The following is a 16358-nucleotide window of genomic DNA, read 5'->3' as shown; positions in this document are numbered from 1 at the left end:
GGAAGTGACGTAGCCGCACTTCCGGCGCATGTGGGCGGAGCTTCGGGTCTCTTTCCTGGGATATCTGCGGGCCGCATGGAAGGTGCGTGAGAAGCGCGCGTTTCTCCGGGCTGGGAGGGTGTAAGTGTTACGGTGTGAGCTTCGGGCTGGGCCTGAGACTCCCGCATTGAATCTGGGCCCCCCCGGATTGAACGGCGGTCCGTGCCTTGCCCCAGCCCAGTCCGCCCGCCCCGCGCAGGCTCTGCGGTCGGCTCGAACTCAGTTGTGCCGAGCCTCCGTTTTTTCTCGTGTGGAACGAGATGATGTGTGCAAAGGAGTGTCAGCAGATCCTGACACTCAGATTGTCATTGTCGTGGTAGATTAGTATCAGCAGCGCGCTTTCCCCGAACTCCCCTCAGTCAGAATTCCCGTCCACAGCTCTCTGCTTGTAATAAAAGCTGTCGTTCAGCGAGTGCTCTCTGTGTGCTGGGTCGTGTTCTGAGTACTTGATCTGTATCAGCTCATTTGATCCTCACGGCTATTCCCACGAAGTAAAGTCAGCAGGTGGGGAGTGGAGGCTCGGAGGGGATGAGTAACGTAGCCACTGTGCCACTGTCCTGTACTGAAACTGATACCTGATCTCTCTTTCCCAGCTAGATTGTAAAGTCAGTTTTTTTTTTTCATTTCTTGAAACCTAATTTCTTGAAATCAGGACATTGTTTTTGGTTCCTAAATATGTACTGGGTATGGGGCAGACAGACGATGAATCACATGTGGCTCTGGCCCTGAAGGAGCCCCTACTAGGGGAGAGACACCCTTAGAAGATTATAGTGCAGGTGCTAAGAGCTGTTTCTCCATTTAACACGTTTTACTATGCCCTGAGGTTATGAGAGGGAACAAGATAGTCTTGTCCCTACTCTGGTGGAACTCACAGTCTAGGGAGGAATATACTAGACATTAAACAAGCAGACACACTACACTGCTGAGGGGCATGATGGCTGAATGAAGTACAGGGTGTTCCAGATATACGGTGCAGTGACTCCTAACCCAACCTGGGGATCCAGAAAGACTTCTTTGTGGAAGTGACTTTCTATAAACCTAAATCAGATCATGTCATTTCTCTACTCAAAACTTATTGGTTGCTTTCCATTGACTTGGAATAAACCCAGACTTCTTATCTTGGCCTGTAAGGTTCTCGCTGCCTGGCCGCCTCCCCAACTCTCTGTTTCATTCTAGCCTCACAGGTGTTTTTCTTTTTTTCATACTCACCAAGCTCATTCTCATATTAAGGCCCATGCTGTTGACTTCTCATCATTCAGGTTTCAGCCAAAATGACAACTTCTAAGGGGTTCACTCTAACACAAGACCCTCTTTTATTTTGTGGCACTTATGATCTAAACTGATGACAACCACTTAGTTGTCTGTTACCCACCTCCTCTTAGTTTCGTTTGTTTGTTTGTTTGCTTTGTGTTTTTTTTAAATTTCTGGGGCCAAATAGCTTTCTTTATTTTTTAATTTTTATTGAAGTATAGTTGATTTACAATGTTGTGTTATTTTCAGGTGTACAACAAAGTGATTGAATTACATATATACATACTCTTTTTCAGATTCTTTTCCATTTTAGGTTATTATAAGACATTGAATATCATTCCCTATGCTATACAGTAGGTCTTTGTTGTTTATCTATTTTATATACAGTAGTATGTATCTGTTAATCCAAATTTAATTCCTAATTTATCTCCCCCTCATCCACCTCTTCTGTGGAAAGTAAATTCTGTGAAAATGGTCCTGGTCTATCTAGTTCCATCACTTCATCACCCATGCCTGACATAATGTAGGCAAGCAGCAAATATTGGCTAGTTGTATAAAGAATGAATGAAAGGGCAATTCTATATTTAAAAGTAGAGCCCCTAGGTAACCAAAAGATGGGGGCTGGTTCTCAGGAAACCAACTATGTGGTTAGAGAGTTGGAACTTTCAGTTCTCACCACCCCCTAACCCCCATCTCAAGCAAGGAAAGAGAAGCTGGAGGTTGAATCGGTTATAAATGGTCCATCATTTAATAATCAATCCTTCCTATGTAATGAAGCCTCCATAAAAACCCAAAAACAAAGGATGCTAAGAGCTTCCAGCTTGATGAACATGTGGAGATGCAGGGAGAGGGCTTGGAAGCACTGTACCTGTTCCCACATACCTCCCCCATGCGTCTCTTCCATCTAGCCGTCCCCAGTAATCTAGTAAGTAAAATGTTTTGCTGAGTTCCCAGTGGGCCACTCTAGCAAAGTAATCCAACCCTGGGGAACCTCTGACTAAAGCTGGTAGGTCAAGCACAGGTGACAACCTGGACTTGAGACTGGCGTCTGAAGAGGAGGGGAGGGAGGAGTCCTACAGGACGAGACACTAACTTGTGGGATCTGATTCCATCTCCTGTAGGTAGCATCAGAAATGAGTTCTCTGCTTGGCACTGGTGGAAAAAGCACCCTTGTGATAACACGTACTATGTTGGATGCTTGCGATGTGTCAGGCCCTCACAACCTGACATGTTATCCAATCTTCACATCAACTCTATGTAGTAGATCTATTTTATTCTCATTTTACAGATGGGAACTTTGAGGTTCTTAGAGTTTACCTAACTTATCTAAGGTTGCACAGCTGGCATGGCAGAGCTGGGATTAAGACCCAGTCAGTACGGTCTTCAGAGTCTAGACTCCAAACTGTACTGCCAATGTGTGTTCTGGATTCCTTAAGGGGCCTCAGAATTTGGATCTTATCCTGTGGGCTGTGAGACGCCTTTGAAGGATCCTCAGTAGAAAAGAGAGGGCACGGGAGGACTAGGATGGCCCAGACAGCTGAGTTGGCTTATGCTGGTCTGGGAGTTGCTTCCTACAGGAGCTGGGATCTGGGGGATTCCTGGGGTGCAGGCAGCATTAGCCCAAGGAAGGAAAGAGCTTTCTAGAAGAGAGAACTGCACATGCAAAGGGCTTTTCCAGAGTTGGCAGTGGTGGATATTAGCTAGAGAGTGAGGGGGTTCGTGGTAGGGTTTGAGATGAGTATGGAGGCAGAGAGGGAGCCAGGTCCGGAAGGAGTTTGGGCGTCCTCCGGTGTTCTGAGCATGGAGGTCATCACTGCATCTCTAGGGTCCAGCCTTGTCTGTGTGTTGGAGTGTCAAGGGCTGCTGGTCCACAAAGCCCTGAACAAATGTAAGGCATCAGAGTGTCTGAGACTGGATCTTGGGTCATCCAAGAGCTTTAGCAGAAAGTCATGACTTTCCCTCCTTTCCAACCTTTGAAAGTGGTCAGCATGCTTCGGATAAAACTTTGTGGTGCCATTCAGCTTCGAAAGGATTCAGCTATTATCTAGTGAGTCTTAAAATGTAAAAACAATTCAAAAATAAAAATAAAAACAATTCTATCTTGTCTTGTTTCAGGAACTTTCACATTCATCCAGGTTTCTTCATTTCCAAGACATGATTTGTCCAGTTCGTGTGGTGTTTCAGATAGTTCTAAGGTTGCAGTTATAAGGACATTTCCCCACAACTATAATCATGAATTTCATGACAGTTATGTTTCTTTTACTCCCTATTAGCCAAGACTCTTGGAAGTACAACGCCCAAAAAACCTGTCTTATCTGTCAGTGCAAGGAAAATTAAGGATAATGCGGCCGATTGGCATAATTTAATCCTGAAATGGGAAAGCCTCAATGATGGAGGTTTTGCTACCGCCAATAATATTGCCAACATGAAAATCAGTTTATTGTAAGTACATATGGAGTATGTTCTGTGCGCTTCACCCATAATGAGTGAGCAGAAGTTTCCTGGGAGTCTTTTTAGGGTGGGAAGGGTCCTCTCTAGCAGCATAGATAGATTAAATTATATAAAGTGAAAAGGCAAGTGGTGAAATGCTGCATGCAAGTAAGAACTGTGTACATTTTTTTTTAAATGTTTATTTCTATTGTTAGGGTTTTTTTGTTGTTTTGAGGGAGGTAATTACGTTTGTTTATTATTTATTTTAATGGTGGTACTGGGGATTGAACCCAGGACCTAGTCATGCTAAGCATATACTCTACCACTGAGCTATACCCTCCCCCTGTACATTTTTTTCACACCCTTATTGTGGTATAATTTCTGTACAGTAGACTACTCATACTTCAGATGTACAATTTGATGAATTTTAATAGATGTGTATGTATACTTTAAATGCAGAATTATACTACAAATTGTGGTTACATCTGTGTATAAAATTATAAAAATGAATTGAAAGAATACAGACTCAATTCATGACACTGGCATCCTCTAGGAAGAAAGAGTTTGGGATAGTAGGGAAATAGCACTCCATCTTTGTAATGCTGCATTTTATTTCTGTACTGTTGTGATTTATAATAAATATATATTTGGTCTTTGTCCCTGTTCCTGGCACACAGCGCCTTATGGTTTCCTTGGGGATAAGAGCAATGGGAGAATCTTTTGTTATAATATTTGTTCTTTTGTCCCTGGTTCCTGAAGTATCTGTTCTTTTGTCCTCTAGAATGATAAAGGTGAGAGGGGTATCTGGTTATAACAAGCCCCTTTCAGTCACACTTGAGTTCGTTTGCTGAGGGTACTTCTGGAAAGCCCATAAGGATGGAGGCACCAACCACGTGATTAGAGTTGGCACTTTCAGCCCTACCCCCCACCCCACCTCAGGGGAGAAGAGAGGGGCTAGAGGTTGAATTAACCAGCAACAGCCAGTCATTTAATCAGTCATGCCTTCATCATGAAGCCTCCATAAAATACCAAAAGGACGGGGGTTTGAAGAGCTTCCTGGTTGGGAGCAAGAGCACTTCCATGTGCCAGAAGGGTAGTGCCCCCCAGATTCCACAGGAACCGAAGCCCCTGTGCTCCACACCCTTCCAGACTTTGCCCTGTGTCCCTCTTCATACAGCTGTCCTTTCATATCCTTTGTAATAAACCAGTCAATCATCTAGAAAGTACACTGTGTCTTCCTGGAGTCTGCAAACTGCTCTAGCAAATTAATTGAACCCAAGGAGGGGGTCGTGGGAACCTCCAACTGACAGCTGGTTTGTCAGAAGCACAGGTAACAACCTGAACTTGTAATTGGCGTCTGAAGTTGAGCCTGGGCAGTCTTGTGAGACAGAGTCCTTAACCTGTGGGACCTGATGCTATCCCCGGTAGGCAGTGTCAGAACTGAGCTATGTGGTAGGATGCCCAGCTGGTGTCCAGGGAACCTGAGAATTGCTTGGTGTGGAGAGCCCCGCTTTACCTTTGGGGACCAGGTGTCAGAGGTGGAGTAGGGTATTCAAAGCAGAGGAAGACCCGGGAGTGTGTTTCCCCTTAGCAATTTCTTTTAAAAAGACAAAGGAATTAAGAAAACAAACTCTTGGCAGTTGCCAGTTCTAATGGGAAGATTTGCTTTATTAGTCTTTGCACTTTCCTGTTTATACATATTTTTAATTTCTCAAAGTTATAATTATACATTTGGTATCTTTGTCTGCCAGCCAGATTCTAGAGTCTTACCTTCCTGGCCTTGGCCCCTGGCTCTCACCAGTTCCCTCAAACACATCATGTTCTGTGATCCTCTGCTGCCTTTTCCTGCTCAGCAAGTCCATGAAGCAGTTCTTACCCTTATCACATAGGATGCACTCTGATATTTCCTATTCCGTTTTAATGTTTGATTTTTTCCTTTAATGTTGATCGTGGCCCCACTAGATTAATTTCACGTGCTGTGGGTCACAGCCTTTTCACCTTACAAAACACATTCCTAGCTGATGAACTCTGAACGTATGACCGGGTCTTACTCCCTGAGGATGCCACCAGGCTGGATGGAATTGACTTACTCTAGTGCAAATTTGATTAAAAGATGGACATATTGATTGTATATGTAAATAACACTTAAACACGATGACAGGAAGCATGATGACATAATTATGTGGATACTGAGTTTTCTGGGGTTTATCATAACAAAATGAGATGGGCTTATGGAGTGTATTTGTTCTCACTCTTTTTCATTTCATCCAGGAGCAAAGACAAGATAGAATTAGAGACCAGCAGCCTGGTTTCTGATGAAAATGCGGGAAAGATATGCCCAGAATATAACAGGGAACTGGAGATGCTGTGTGAGGAGCTGCAGGTCACCCTGGACAGTTTGGTAAGAAGCAGAGACCCACCGCCTGTGTGCCCAGTCGCTGGATCCGGGCATTGGGTTTGCTCAGGTGCCTGGCAGCCTTCCACGCGCTGGGCTGTGCGTTCCTTCTCCCGGCTTTTGTCTTTCCCTCCTTGCCTTCCCTGTTGGTCCCTCTGCTTCGACAGGCCCCATAAATCTTGTTCCCCAAGGTGCTGTCCTCCCCCTGGCTCTTTCCTTCTTGTGTGTTGTCCGGGGCGATTTCACCCGCTCCCAGGGCCCCACGGTGAGAATTTTAGGCCTTGTGGGCAGCAGGCCGTCACTGCTGCTCGGGCACAGCACGTGGGCCAGGGGGTTCTGGCTGTGGTATTTACGGATGCTGAAATTCAAATTTTGTCTGATTTTCATGCGTCACAAAATATTCTTCTTTTGATTTTTTTTCAACCGCTTAAAAATGTAAAACCCATTCTTAGCTTGAGGGCCACACAAAAATAGGCTTTGGGCCGGATTTGGCCTATGAGCCCTGATCTAGCACAAAAGGGATACTCTGAAATGTTTGTTTAATGAATTAAAGGCTGGATGTCAGTACCCACCATACTGGCCACCACAGTGGACATGATACCTCATCTCTTTGCCAGACACAGGCATCAGGTTTTGTACATCTTTGAACTGAGATAACTAAAACTTTCCCACAAGTACATGAAGTCTGTTTATATTTGGAGGGTAGGGAGAGAGATAATTAGGTTTGTTTATTTATTTATTTACTTTTTTTTTTTTAATGGAGGGACTGGGGATTGAATCTGGGACCTCGTGCATATTAAGCACTCGCTCTACCACTGAGCTGTACCCCTCCCCCAATCTGTATATTATTGTAAGGCAGACTATAGGTTTAAAGGAGTTTTTCAGGAAACACTGTCCTTTTAAATATCACATTGAGGGGAGAAGTGGTAGAGCACATGCCTAGCATGCATGAGGTCCTGGGTTCAAAATAAACGTAAACCTGATTACCTCCTCCTGCAAAAAATAAAAATCATAAATAAATATCACATTGATTGTAAGATGTAATGGTTTCTGAAACATTAAAATGAATGGTGCATTGAGAACCATTTGGTGATTTAGCGTTTTCTTTATGATTGAAATGCAGTACTGTCTTTGGGATGTTTTGATATGTATGGGGCCGTTTGTCTCCTCTACATAAACAATTAGGTTTTGTACTTGTCCTGTCTGTTTTGTGATTCTGCCTTCGGGTTGTGCCATGATAATCACTTGGTCCGCCGCCCAGCCCCCTCCACCTGGTGCTCAAGCAGGTCACAGGACAGGCCTGTGTCTTCCTCAACTTCATTTTAAGGCCCACTCACGGTAAGGCTGGAGTCTAAGGTGTGTGGGCCTCGTGGGATCTGCTTTCTTTGTTTTATCTCTACATTCACAGCTATGTCTCCAGCAGTTGGGTTCTAGACCTAGACTTGCAGACGAGCAGGGAATTAACACAGGCAAAATAATCCATCGAAATTTGCAGATAATCAATTGAAAACTGACCACATGTATTTTGCTTGTTCCTTTGTTTGTTTTCCCAAATTAACCCATTTGATTATGGCACAAAATGCAGGTACACACACTGCCTGAAAGAGAAGAAACTGGCTGGCTAAGCTCCTGCACCGAAACACTTCAGCCAGCAGAGCCGCGCGGCCTGGCCTGGCCGGCTGGCATGAGCGCTGGCAGCCTCGTCCTCGGCTGTTTGGACGAGGCGACGCTCCCGCCAGAACCTCTTCGTCCCTGACCTGCCGTGTTCCTTCCTGGCATAAAGCATTTCACAGAACCCCCAAAACTGTGTTCGAATGAGAAACACTTTGCCACTTACTAATGTGCCTTTTATAAAGTGTAAAAACCCTGGGAAGGAGTTTGTCTCTGAATGCCACTTGGCTCTTTTTTTGGCTCATACGTCCTCACTTGTGACTGTGCATGTGCACACCGCCTTAGGGAAAAGTGTCTCGGGGAGGGCGGGGGGAGGAGGTGGTCCAGAGGGACAGATTGGTTTTTCTCCTCCGTCCTTGGTTCTCCTTGTAAGTGACTGGACCACAGGACCCCCTTCCTCAGCCCCGCTGACCCGCACAGAGGAGAGAGGGCCAGGGAGGATATGAGGAGGTGGAGTCAAGGTCCAGGAAATCCAGCCAGTGGCTCAGGGGGCTGAGCAGTAGCAGATGAGCACGGGGCCACTGCCTTGTCCCTCCACCCACAGCTCAGGTCCAGGGTGAGGGGGAGTGGCCTGGTGGGCCAGCTGACAGTGGTCGCTGGGTTAGGTGACTGCATGCTCGTGGGGACCCGAGTTCCCAAGCTCTTTGGATAAAGCCTGGGCTGTGTCAGTGAGAGCCGAGGACATAGCAGCCCCACGAGTTATGTGGTCAGAGACAGCTGGGTGCTTCCAGAGGGAGAGGGAGAGGCCAGGTCTGAGAGAAGGAACTGGAAGAGCTGGGGTTTTAGCCCCAGGTCGGGGGACCAGAAGACCTAAGAGCTGCCGTCACAGCCGAAAGGCTGTCCTGAGAAAAGGAACTGGCAGTCTGGTTTAGGAAGCCTCAAAGGGGGAGGAGACAGTGGTGTGGCCCATGCTGGGAAACCTGTCCCCAAGGACTGGACAGTTCCTCAGCAGGTTAATTACACAGATGGTTGAGGAAGCAGTTCCTGGGCAGAACTGGATCAGTTCTTCCTTCTTATCCTACCTCACAACTTGTTATCACATCCCATATGCTTTTTTTTTAATTACTTTATATTTTTCTATAATACAATTAAAATCATATTATAAAAAATGTTAGCTGAATACTTCTTCCCTATCAGGGTCTGAGCCTGGGGCTTACTCCCTCTTTCCTAACAGAAGTATCATTTCTTAAAAAGGCAAGCATTAGTGAGATGAGAGGCACACCGGTGGCCAAAGCGGGAAGGTAAGATCCAGGCAGAAGCAGCCTCGCTCCAGGGCTCGGGGTCACTGGCGGGGTGGCTGGTGCCACTGGACGCTGCTCCCCTCCCACTCCCGTGCATCCTGCATTTCGGGAAAAGGTGGGCCCCTTGGTCTCTGCTGTGTCCCTAACCCACAGGTTCCTGCTTCAGTGAATTTATGCATTTTTTAAATTAGTAGAATATATATTTTTAGGACAATTTTAGATTTACAGAAAGGTTGAGCAAATGGTGCAGAGGGTTCCCATAAAATATCCCCACTCGAACCCAGTTCATACATTAGTGTTTCATACAGGACAGTAGAAATTTCATGTCATTCGGCAGGTGTTACCAGTAATGACCCAACACTGATACACTGTTATTAACTGAAGTATAGTTTATTCAGATTTCATTTTTGCCTAATATCCTCTCTCTGTCCCAAGAGCCGGTCCAGGACAGTGCAGTGAGTTTAGTCTTCATGTCTCCTTAGGCTCCTCTTGGCTGTGACAGTTTCTCCAATTTTTCTTGTTTTTTATGACTTTGAGGAGGCATTTTGTAGATTGGCTGTCAGTTGGGATTTATTTGATGTTTTTCTTGTGATTCGAGGGGTTGTGGGTTTCAGAAGAAGACCCAAGGAAGGTGCACCTCTTGCCACATCATAGACATCGCACTGTCAACATGACGTGTTGCTGTGGGTATTCACCCTGATCACCTGGCTGGGGAGTGTGTCCGCTGCCCCCTCTGTAAAGTGACTCTCTGCCCACTTTCCACACTGTAGGAAGTCACCCTGCAGCCCACAGGGTGCTGTGTTCTTCCTCTCGGAGGTGGAGCAGCTGCGTCCGTTACTTATTAATTGTTCAGTCAGTGATTCCTAGCAGTACAGGCTCTCAGTTATTCACCTCACACGCTTTGAGCTATAATCTGGGTGTGCTTTATGCTGTTCCTCAGGTTGTTCCTGCTTTGGCTCCCATGTCCCTCTGAGGTTTTGTTTTGGTTCTTTTGAACCCTTTCTGGCATCCTAAGATGCTCTAGGCTCATCTTGTATATTTCTTGCTTCAATCCTAGAATCAGCCATTTCTCCAAGGAGCCTTGGTTCCTTCTTTTGGCGAATCCTATTAGAAACCAAGATCTGGGTGCTAGTTGTCAGACACCAAAGTTCTCTGCTTCAATTTATTCCTTTTTAAAGTGGTTTGGAAATTAATTCACAGCCTTATGTTCAAAACCAGAATTTGATGTTGTAAGAATAATTGATACCTTTTTTCTATTTTCCTCTAGTCTTCAGAGAGAATAGTTTCCCAGACTTGGCTTTAAATGTCTTTTTTTTCTTTTTTTAATGTTTTAACTTCCTCCTGTTTTTTATTTACTTTTTTTAGTTGAAGTACAGTCAGTTCATAATGTATTAATTTCTGATGTCCAGCATAATGATTCAGTTATACATATATGTATTCCTTTTCATATTCTTTTTCATTATAGGCAAGGTATTGAATACAGTTTCCTGTGCTATACAGTAGGACCTTGTTGTTTATCTATTTTACATATAGTAGTGTGTTATCTACAAATCTCAAACTCCCAATTTATCCTTCCCCTCCCCTTTCCCCCTTGGTAACCATAAGTTTGTTTTCTATGCCTGTGAGCCTATTTCTGTTCTGTAAATAAGTTCATTTATGTCATTTTTTTAAGGTTCCACATACAAATGATGTCATATGGAATTTTTCTTTCTTTTTCTGGCTTATTTCACTTAGTATGATAATGTCCAATCCATCCATGTTGCTGCAAATGGCATTATATTATTCTTTTTATGGTTGAGTAGTATTCCATTACACACACACACATCCACACACACACACACACACACACACACACACACACACACACACACCCCTCATTTTCTTTATCCAGTCATCTGTCGATGGACATTTAGGTTGTTGGCTTTAAGTGTCTCTAAGGAGTCTAACCTCAGTTGGGAGGGGGAGGCACCTTTTTTGCTGAGCTGGACAAACGTTTCACAGCGTGGCCTCTTGGCTGTGGGAGGAGACGTGTGACAGTGCAGCGCTGAGAGCATGCTCACCTGCCATCACTTCAGGGCTGACGTGTGACTGAGAGATGGTCATTGCTGAGTGAGCCCCAGAACGGAGCTGGAACCATGGCCTGGTGACAAGCCTCTGGGCCTTTTGTTGCTCTTCTGATCTGTACTGGCCTTTCTTAGCATCAGGTGGCGTCGGGGAGCTGCTGCAGATGCAGAGGAGAAAGCCTAGGACTGGGTTTCAAGAGACCTGGGGCCAGAAAGCCTGGTTTCAAGTCCTGGCCTCGTCCTGCTTCAAGCCTGACCGCCTTGAGAGTCTTTGCAGCTGGAACATGGACATGCTGTGTCCTGCCTCCTGGGCTTGGGCCAAGTGAGAAATCGAACCTGAAAAGATTTGGGAAAAAGTACAGTCCTTTAAAAATTTATGTTAGCTAAATTTAGTGCGTGCTGCTTCAGACAGAACTGGAGGGTGGTTAAAGGACCAAGTACAAGGAATTAAGATTCTGACGATTGATACATAAAGCAAACTCTGTACTTTAGGACTTAGAATTGTGCTCTTGGTAGACCTACGCTACTTAAATCTGAAATCTTAGTTACTTCGCCCATTTTGGGGAGGGGTTGGGGGGTAATTAGATATATTTATTTAGATTTATTTGTTTGTTTATTTTTGATGGAGGTCCTGGGGATTGAATCCAGGACCTTGTGCATGCTAAGCATGTGCCCTACCACTGAGCTATACTCTCCCACCCCCACCCATTTGTTTTCTTTAACAAACTCATACATAACTCCAGCAGGTGCTTCACAAATACTACCTTGGTCCCCCGGCTCCCGGGGGAAGCAGGCACTTTGTCAGACCATCTGTGCCAGCAGCACAGAGCCCAGCGTCTGTGCAGGCACCATCAGTGTCACGTTCTCACCACTTCCTTCCCATGTGAAGTGTGCAGGGCTGCCTTTCATTATTACCATTTTATAAACAGGGAAACCAACCCTCAAAGAGGTTTCTGTAAACCCCAGGGTGGCTCATACAAGAGTCAGAAGTGAGCTCATTTAGTGCCTCTTCTCCCATCTTTTATCCCATAAATGCAAGAGCCTGCCTCGTGATGCCTCCAGGTCTTTGGTGCTACAAAATTAGTGATGCTCGGAAATCTTAAAAAAGTGGGACTCATTGAGCTTTCTCCCTCCACACTGGAAATCTGGGATTTATTACCGAACTCATCCAAATTAATGAACTCATAGCAACTCTCTGCCTGTATCTCCCTGGAAATTTGCTGCACATGGAGTTAATCGTGTTGAATTATTAGACTTACAGTCTCAACAAATTTGCATTTCTTAGCTTGAAAATCTTCGAGTTATTGAATCTAAGATAGGAGCAGATTTCAAATCATAAAGTCTCATGTTCTAAATTATTATCTTTTCAGACCAAAATACAGATGAAAATGGAAAAGCTGTCTTCAACTACCAAGGGAGTTTGTGAACTAGAAAATTACCATTACGGGGAGGAGAGGAAGCGGCCCCTGCTGTTCCACACATGGCCCACAGCCCGTTTCTGTAAGTAGTTCTTTCTGCATTGATTTTCAGGGGGAGGTTATGAGAGCATTTGGTATCATTTAGATCTGGCCCTCTGAAAAGCTGACAGGCTTTGCAATTCAATTAAAGAGGCTCCACTGAGAGGGAAGGAGATGGGGACATCCTAAAATGAGCATTTCTTCTTGGCTTTAATTACCTAATAATCAGCAAAGAATATTAAAACGTAATTAGAGACCCATGTGTAAGTCGCCTTTGTTGGCCCTGTAAAGCCAAGGGGCAGGATGAATTTGCCTCCTCGGCAGAAGCAGAAACCTCATTTGGGGTTTTTTTTTTTTTTTTTTTAATGGGTTTTTGCTTTTTGTTTTGTTTTAATTAAAAAGTAAATGGTGGTCACTTAAGCCCACGCCCCCAGAAGACTGCTGAGAAAACAGACTCCATGAGTTAAATAAGCTCTGTGAGGCAAGGGCTATTTTTAGCTTTATTAGTTCAAAAGAAGGACTAAGATATTTGATGCTGATCTGAGACCTGACTTTTAAATAAGGGAGAAAAGGGTAAAGTCACCTAGTGTAATGTGTTTATTGAATATTGTCAGTTTGAGGTGAATCTGTTTATAATGATTACAGATACTTAAGAGTTGAGAAAAGTTTTCAGGTACTTTTTTTTTTCCCCAATTGAAGTAGAGTTGATTTACAATGTTGTGTTAACTTCTGGTGCACAGCATGGTGATTCAGTAATACATATATATATTCTTTTTCATTATAGGTGTTACAAGGTATTGAATAGTCTCCTGTGCTATACAGTAAAACCTTATTGTTTATTTTATATATAGTAGTTTGTATATGCTAATCCCAAACTCCTAATTTATCCCTCCCTGCTTCCCCTTTGGTAACTATAAGTTTGTTTTCGTTGTCTGTGAATCTTTTTCTGTTTTGTAAATAAGTTCATTTGTGTCGCATTTCAGATTCCACATATAAGTGATACAGGATATTTGTCTTTCTCTGTCTGACTTACTTCACTTAATATGATCATCTCTATGTCATATTGCTGCAAATGGCACTATTTCATTTTTTATGGCTGAGTAATATTCCATTGTGAATATATACACCACATCTTCTGTATCCAGTCAGCTGTCAGTGGACATTTAGGTTGCTTCTATGTCATGGCTATTGGAAATAGTGCTACTGTGAACATTGGGGTGCATGTATCTTTTTGAATTAGAGTTTCCTTTGCATATATGCCCAGGAGTGGCATTGCTGGATCATAGGGTGACTCTATTTTTAGTTTTTTAAGGAACTTCCATAGTGACTGTACCAATTTACTTTCCCACCAACAGTTTCTCCAAACTCTCTCCAGCATTTATCATTTGTAGAGCTTTTAATGGTGGCCATCCTGGCCAGTGTGAGGAGAAACAGGTACTTCTTAATGTCATGATACTTACCCTGTTATCTGATGCTAATCTGCACCAGCTTGAGTCCTCCTTCTGTCAGTGCTGTTGCTCATTCTGGCTTTTGACAAGGAGCTTTTCAAGGTGGCAGTCGTCCCCAGTCAAGGGCGCTTCCTTGAATTACTCTTGTTAAAGGGGGACTTACATGTGTTTCAGACGAGGTTTCCTGCCAGCTCTCCAACATGTACCGGCGGGAGCTCCGTCTGAAGCGCACCATCGTGGAAGAGCTCGCACACTGCACGGACCGCGACCTCACCCTGAGCTACCTGTCCATGTGGCTGCACCAGCCCTACCTGGAGAGCCACAGCAGGCTGCTTCTGGAGAGCATGCTGCTGGAAACCGGGCACCGAGCACTGTGACCCCCAACACAGCTTCACATGAGAGCCTCCAGGTTCTGGACACGGCTCCTGTAGCTCCTACGGTGGCACTCATCAGACCTGGGATGACTCCCCGTGCCTACCCGGCGCCAGACCCTGGGCTCTGGCGCGGACACCTGCTGATCTTTTTCAGGTCTTCCCATGCTGCCTGCCACTCCGCGTTACCTGCCCATTGTGAATCTGTCACCTGTTAAGACCTCTGCGTGAAGTCACTTGATCCTGTGTTGGTAAATCAGGTGTATTTTACATAGATTACATTTATATAAACAATCCCTGGTTTAATATGTATATTTTAAATCTATCTGTATGATTTATTTTATTTTTTATTTTGGGGGAGGAGGTAATTAAGTTGTGTGTGATTTTTTTTTTTTTTCTTAGTGGAGGTGCTAGCGATTGAACCCAGGACCTTGTGCATGTTCCCCTCTGTATTGTTTAAATTGTTGTGGGACTGTCTTAGTTTTGTAATTACAAGTCATGTTTTAAATACCGTAGAGTTAACTGAGTAACTCAGACTGGCACCATGGAGGTGAAAACTACGTACCAAAAATTGTCTCTATTTTAGTTCTGAGGATGTGGCAGGCCAAGTGAAGTGTCCTCCATGTTATTCTTCTGGCATAAAAACAAATATCAGGGGTCAGTCCTACCATTGCTCCCCAGAAACAAATCTAAGAAACTTCATGCTGTGTGATGTGGGATGCAGCCTCATGAAGCTGAAGTCCTAGCACCCCAGGAACAAGTGCTTCCCAGGGAAGGAATGAAAATATTCCCAAAATACAAGACTTTCTGACAGAATGTATTTTGAGGGAACAGATATCTCACTGTGTAACCTGACATATCAAAAGCATTTAAAGGCAACATTTCTTAGAATTTCTCTTTCCTCTCCTTTGCCGTATTTATTAGAATCTAGCCATCATACGAGTAGTCCATCAGATGTCCTGCAGTCCGGAAACCACCTGGTTAGCATTTGGTGGAAGTGGCATCCTGCCCCAAGGTCCCTGCTGTCTGAGCTGTGGTCCCAGACGGATGGGACAGGCCCCCAGAGGCACAAGGTCCGTTAGCAGTTTTATAACACTTTTTTTCTATAACTTTTTTTTTAACGGCAGTCCTGGGGATTGAACCTGGGACCTTGTGCATGCCGAGCCCGTGCTCTACCACTGAGGTAACCCACCCCTGTTAGCAGTTTTATTTTGGAGTCTCTGGAGGGGGTGGTACTTAAAGGATAAATGTTCTTCAGAGGAGACACTGGAGGATTTCTAGGCCTTTCTAGGACATTTCCTATGTTCTTGATGCCTCATCTCCAGACAGCCAGGTTGCCCGGGAGAACTAATGGAAAGGATCGATACTGCTAAGTTTACAAACAAGTAAAAGAGCCAAGTTTCCAGTGGCATTAGCCCAGGGATCCCTCATGAAACAGAAGAGGCATCAAACTGATGGAAGAGCTCTTGGCTATTGAGTTTGCTGAGTTCCAAAGTCATTACACAACCGAAGGACAGTTTCTATCTGAAAGGAACAATGAAGTCTTCAGAGAACCCGCGTGGGGCTTCTCAACACAGTGGATTGATCACCAGGTGTCTTCTCTGCCTCTGGAAACCTTGCCAAATAGTAAAAGAATGTTAACAGGTGGAATCCACAAAAACACAGAATGGGACTGGTGTCGGGCTGCACCAGGCAGGCCTGTGAGCCCTGTGCTTGCCTAGACTCGGGATCTGAGAGTCAGTCCAAGTCACAGACCTGAATGGTTTAATGGGTGCAGGACCTTACACGTTTGAAAGAAGGTCCCGGAGCAACACCCCACCTTGTATAGCTGCCAGTGGCAGGACACAGTGGCAGTCTTGACCCTCAGGGGACGGGGAGGTTACCAGTTATTGGGGGAACTGGCCCATTGGTTACCAGGGAAGCCAGCAGGGGAACAGGCCCCTCACCTCTTTGATAAACTATCTTGGTGGAGATTCTGATCTAAAGATTAAA

General features: G+C 44.7%; 1 protein-coding gene across 1 annotated transcript; it reads left to right on the top strand.

Annotated features, from left to right (window-relative positions):
* Positions 1–20: 20 nt before the first annotated feature.
* On the top strand, positions 21–14678 carry CINP (cyclin dependent kinase 2 interacting protein). The gene is made up of 5 exons (XM_006175659.3): positions 21–82; positions 3564–3732; positions 5992–6121; positions 12461–12590; positions 14170–14678. The coding sequence occupies exons 1-5, from the start codon at positions 76–78 to the stop codon at positions 14370–14372; spliced, it is 639 nt and encodes a 212-aa protein (XP_006175721.1). The 5' UTR covers positions 21–75; the 3' UTR covers positions 14373–14678.
* The last annotated feature ends 1680 nt before the right edge of the window (positions 14679–16358 follow it).

Source organism: Camelus ferus, chromosome 6, assembly GCF_009834535.1.
Source record: "Camelus ferus isolate YT-003-E chromosome 6, BCGSAC_Cfer_1.0, whole genome shotgun sequence".
NCBI classification, from domain to species: domain Eukaryota; kingdom Metazoa; phylum Chordata; class Mammalia; order Artiodactyla; family Camelidae; genus Camelus; species Camelus ferus.
Note: the sequence above shows the minus strand (reverse complement) of the source record. Positions and strands in the feature narration are given on the sequence as shown.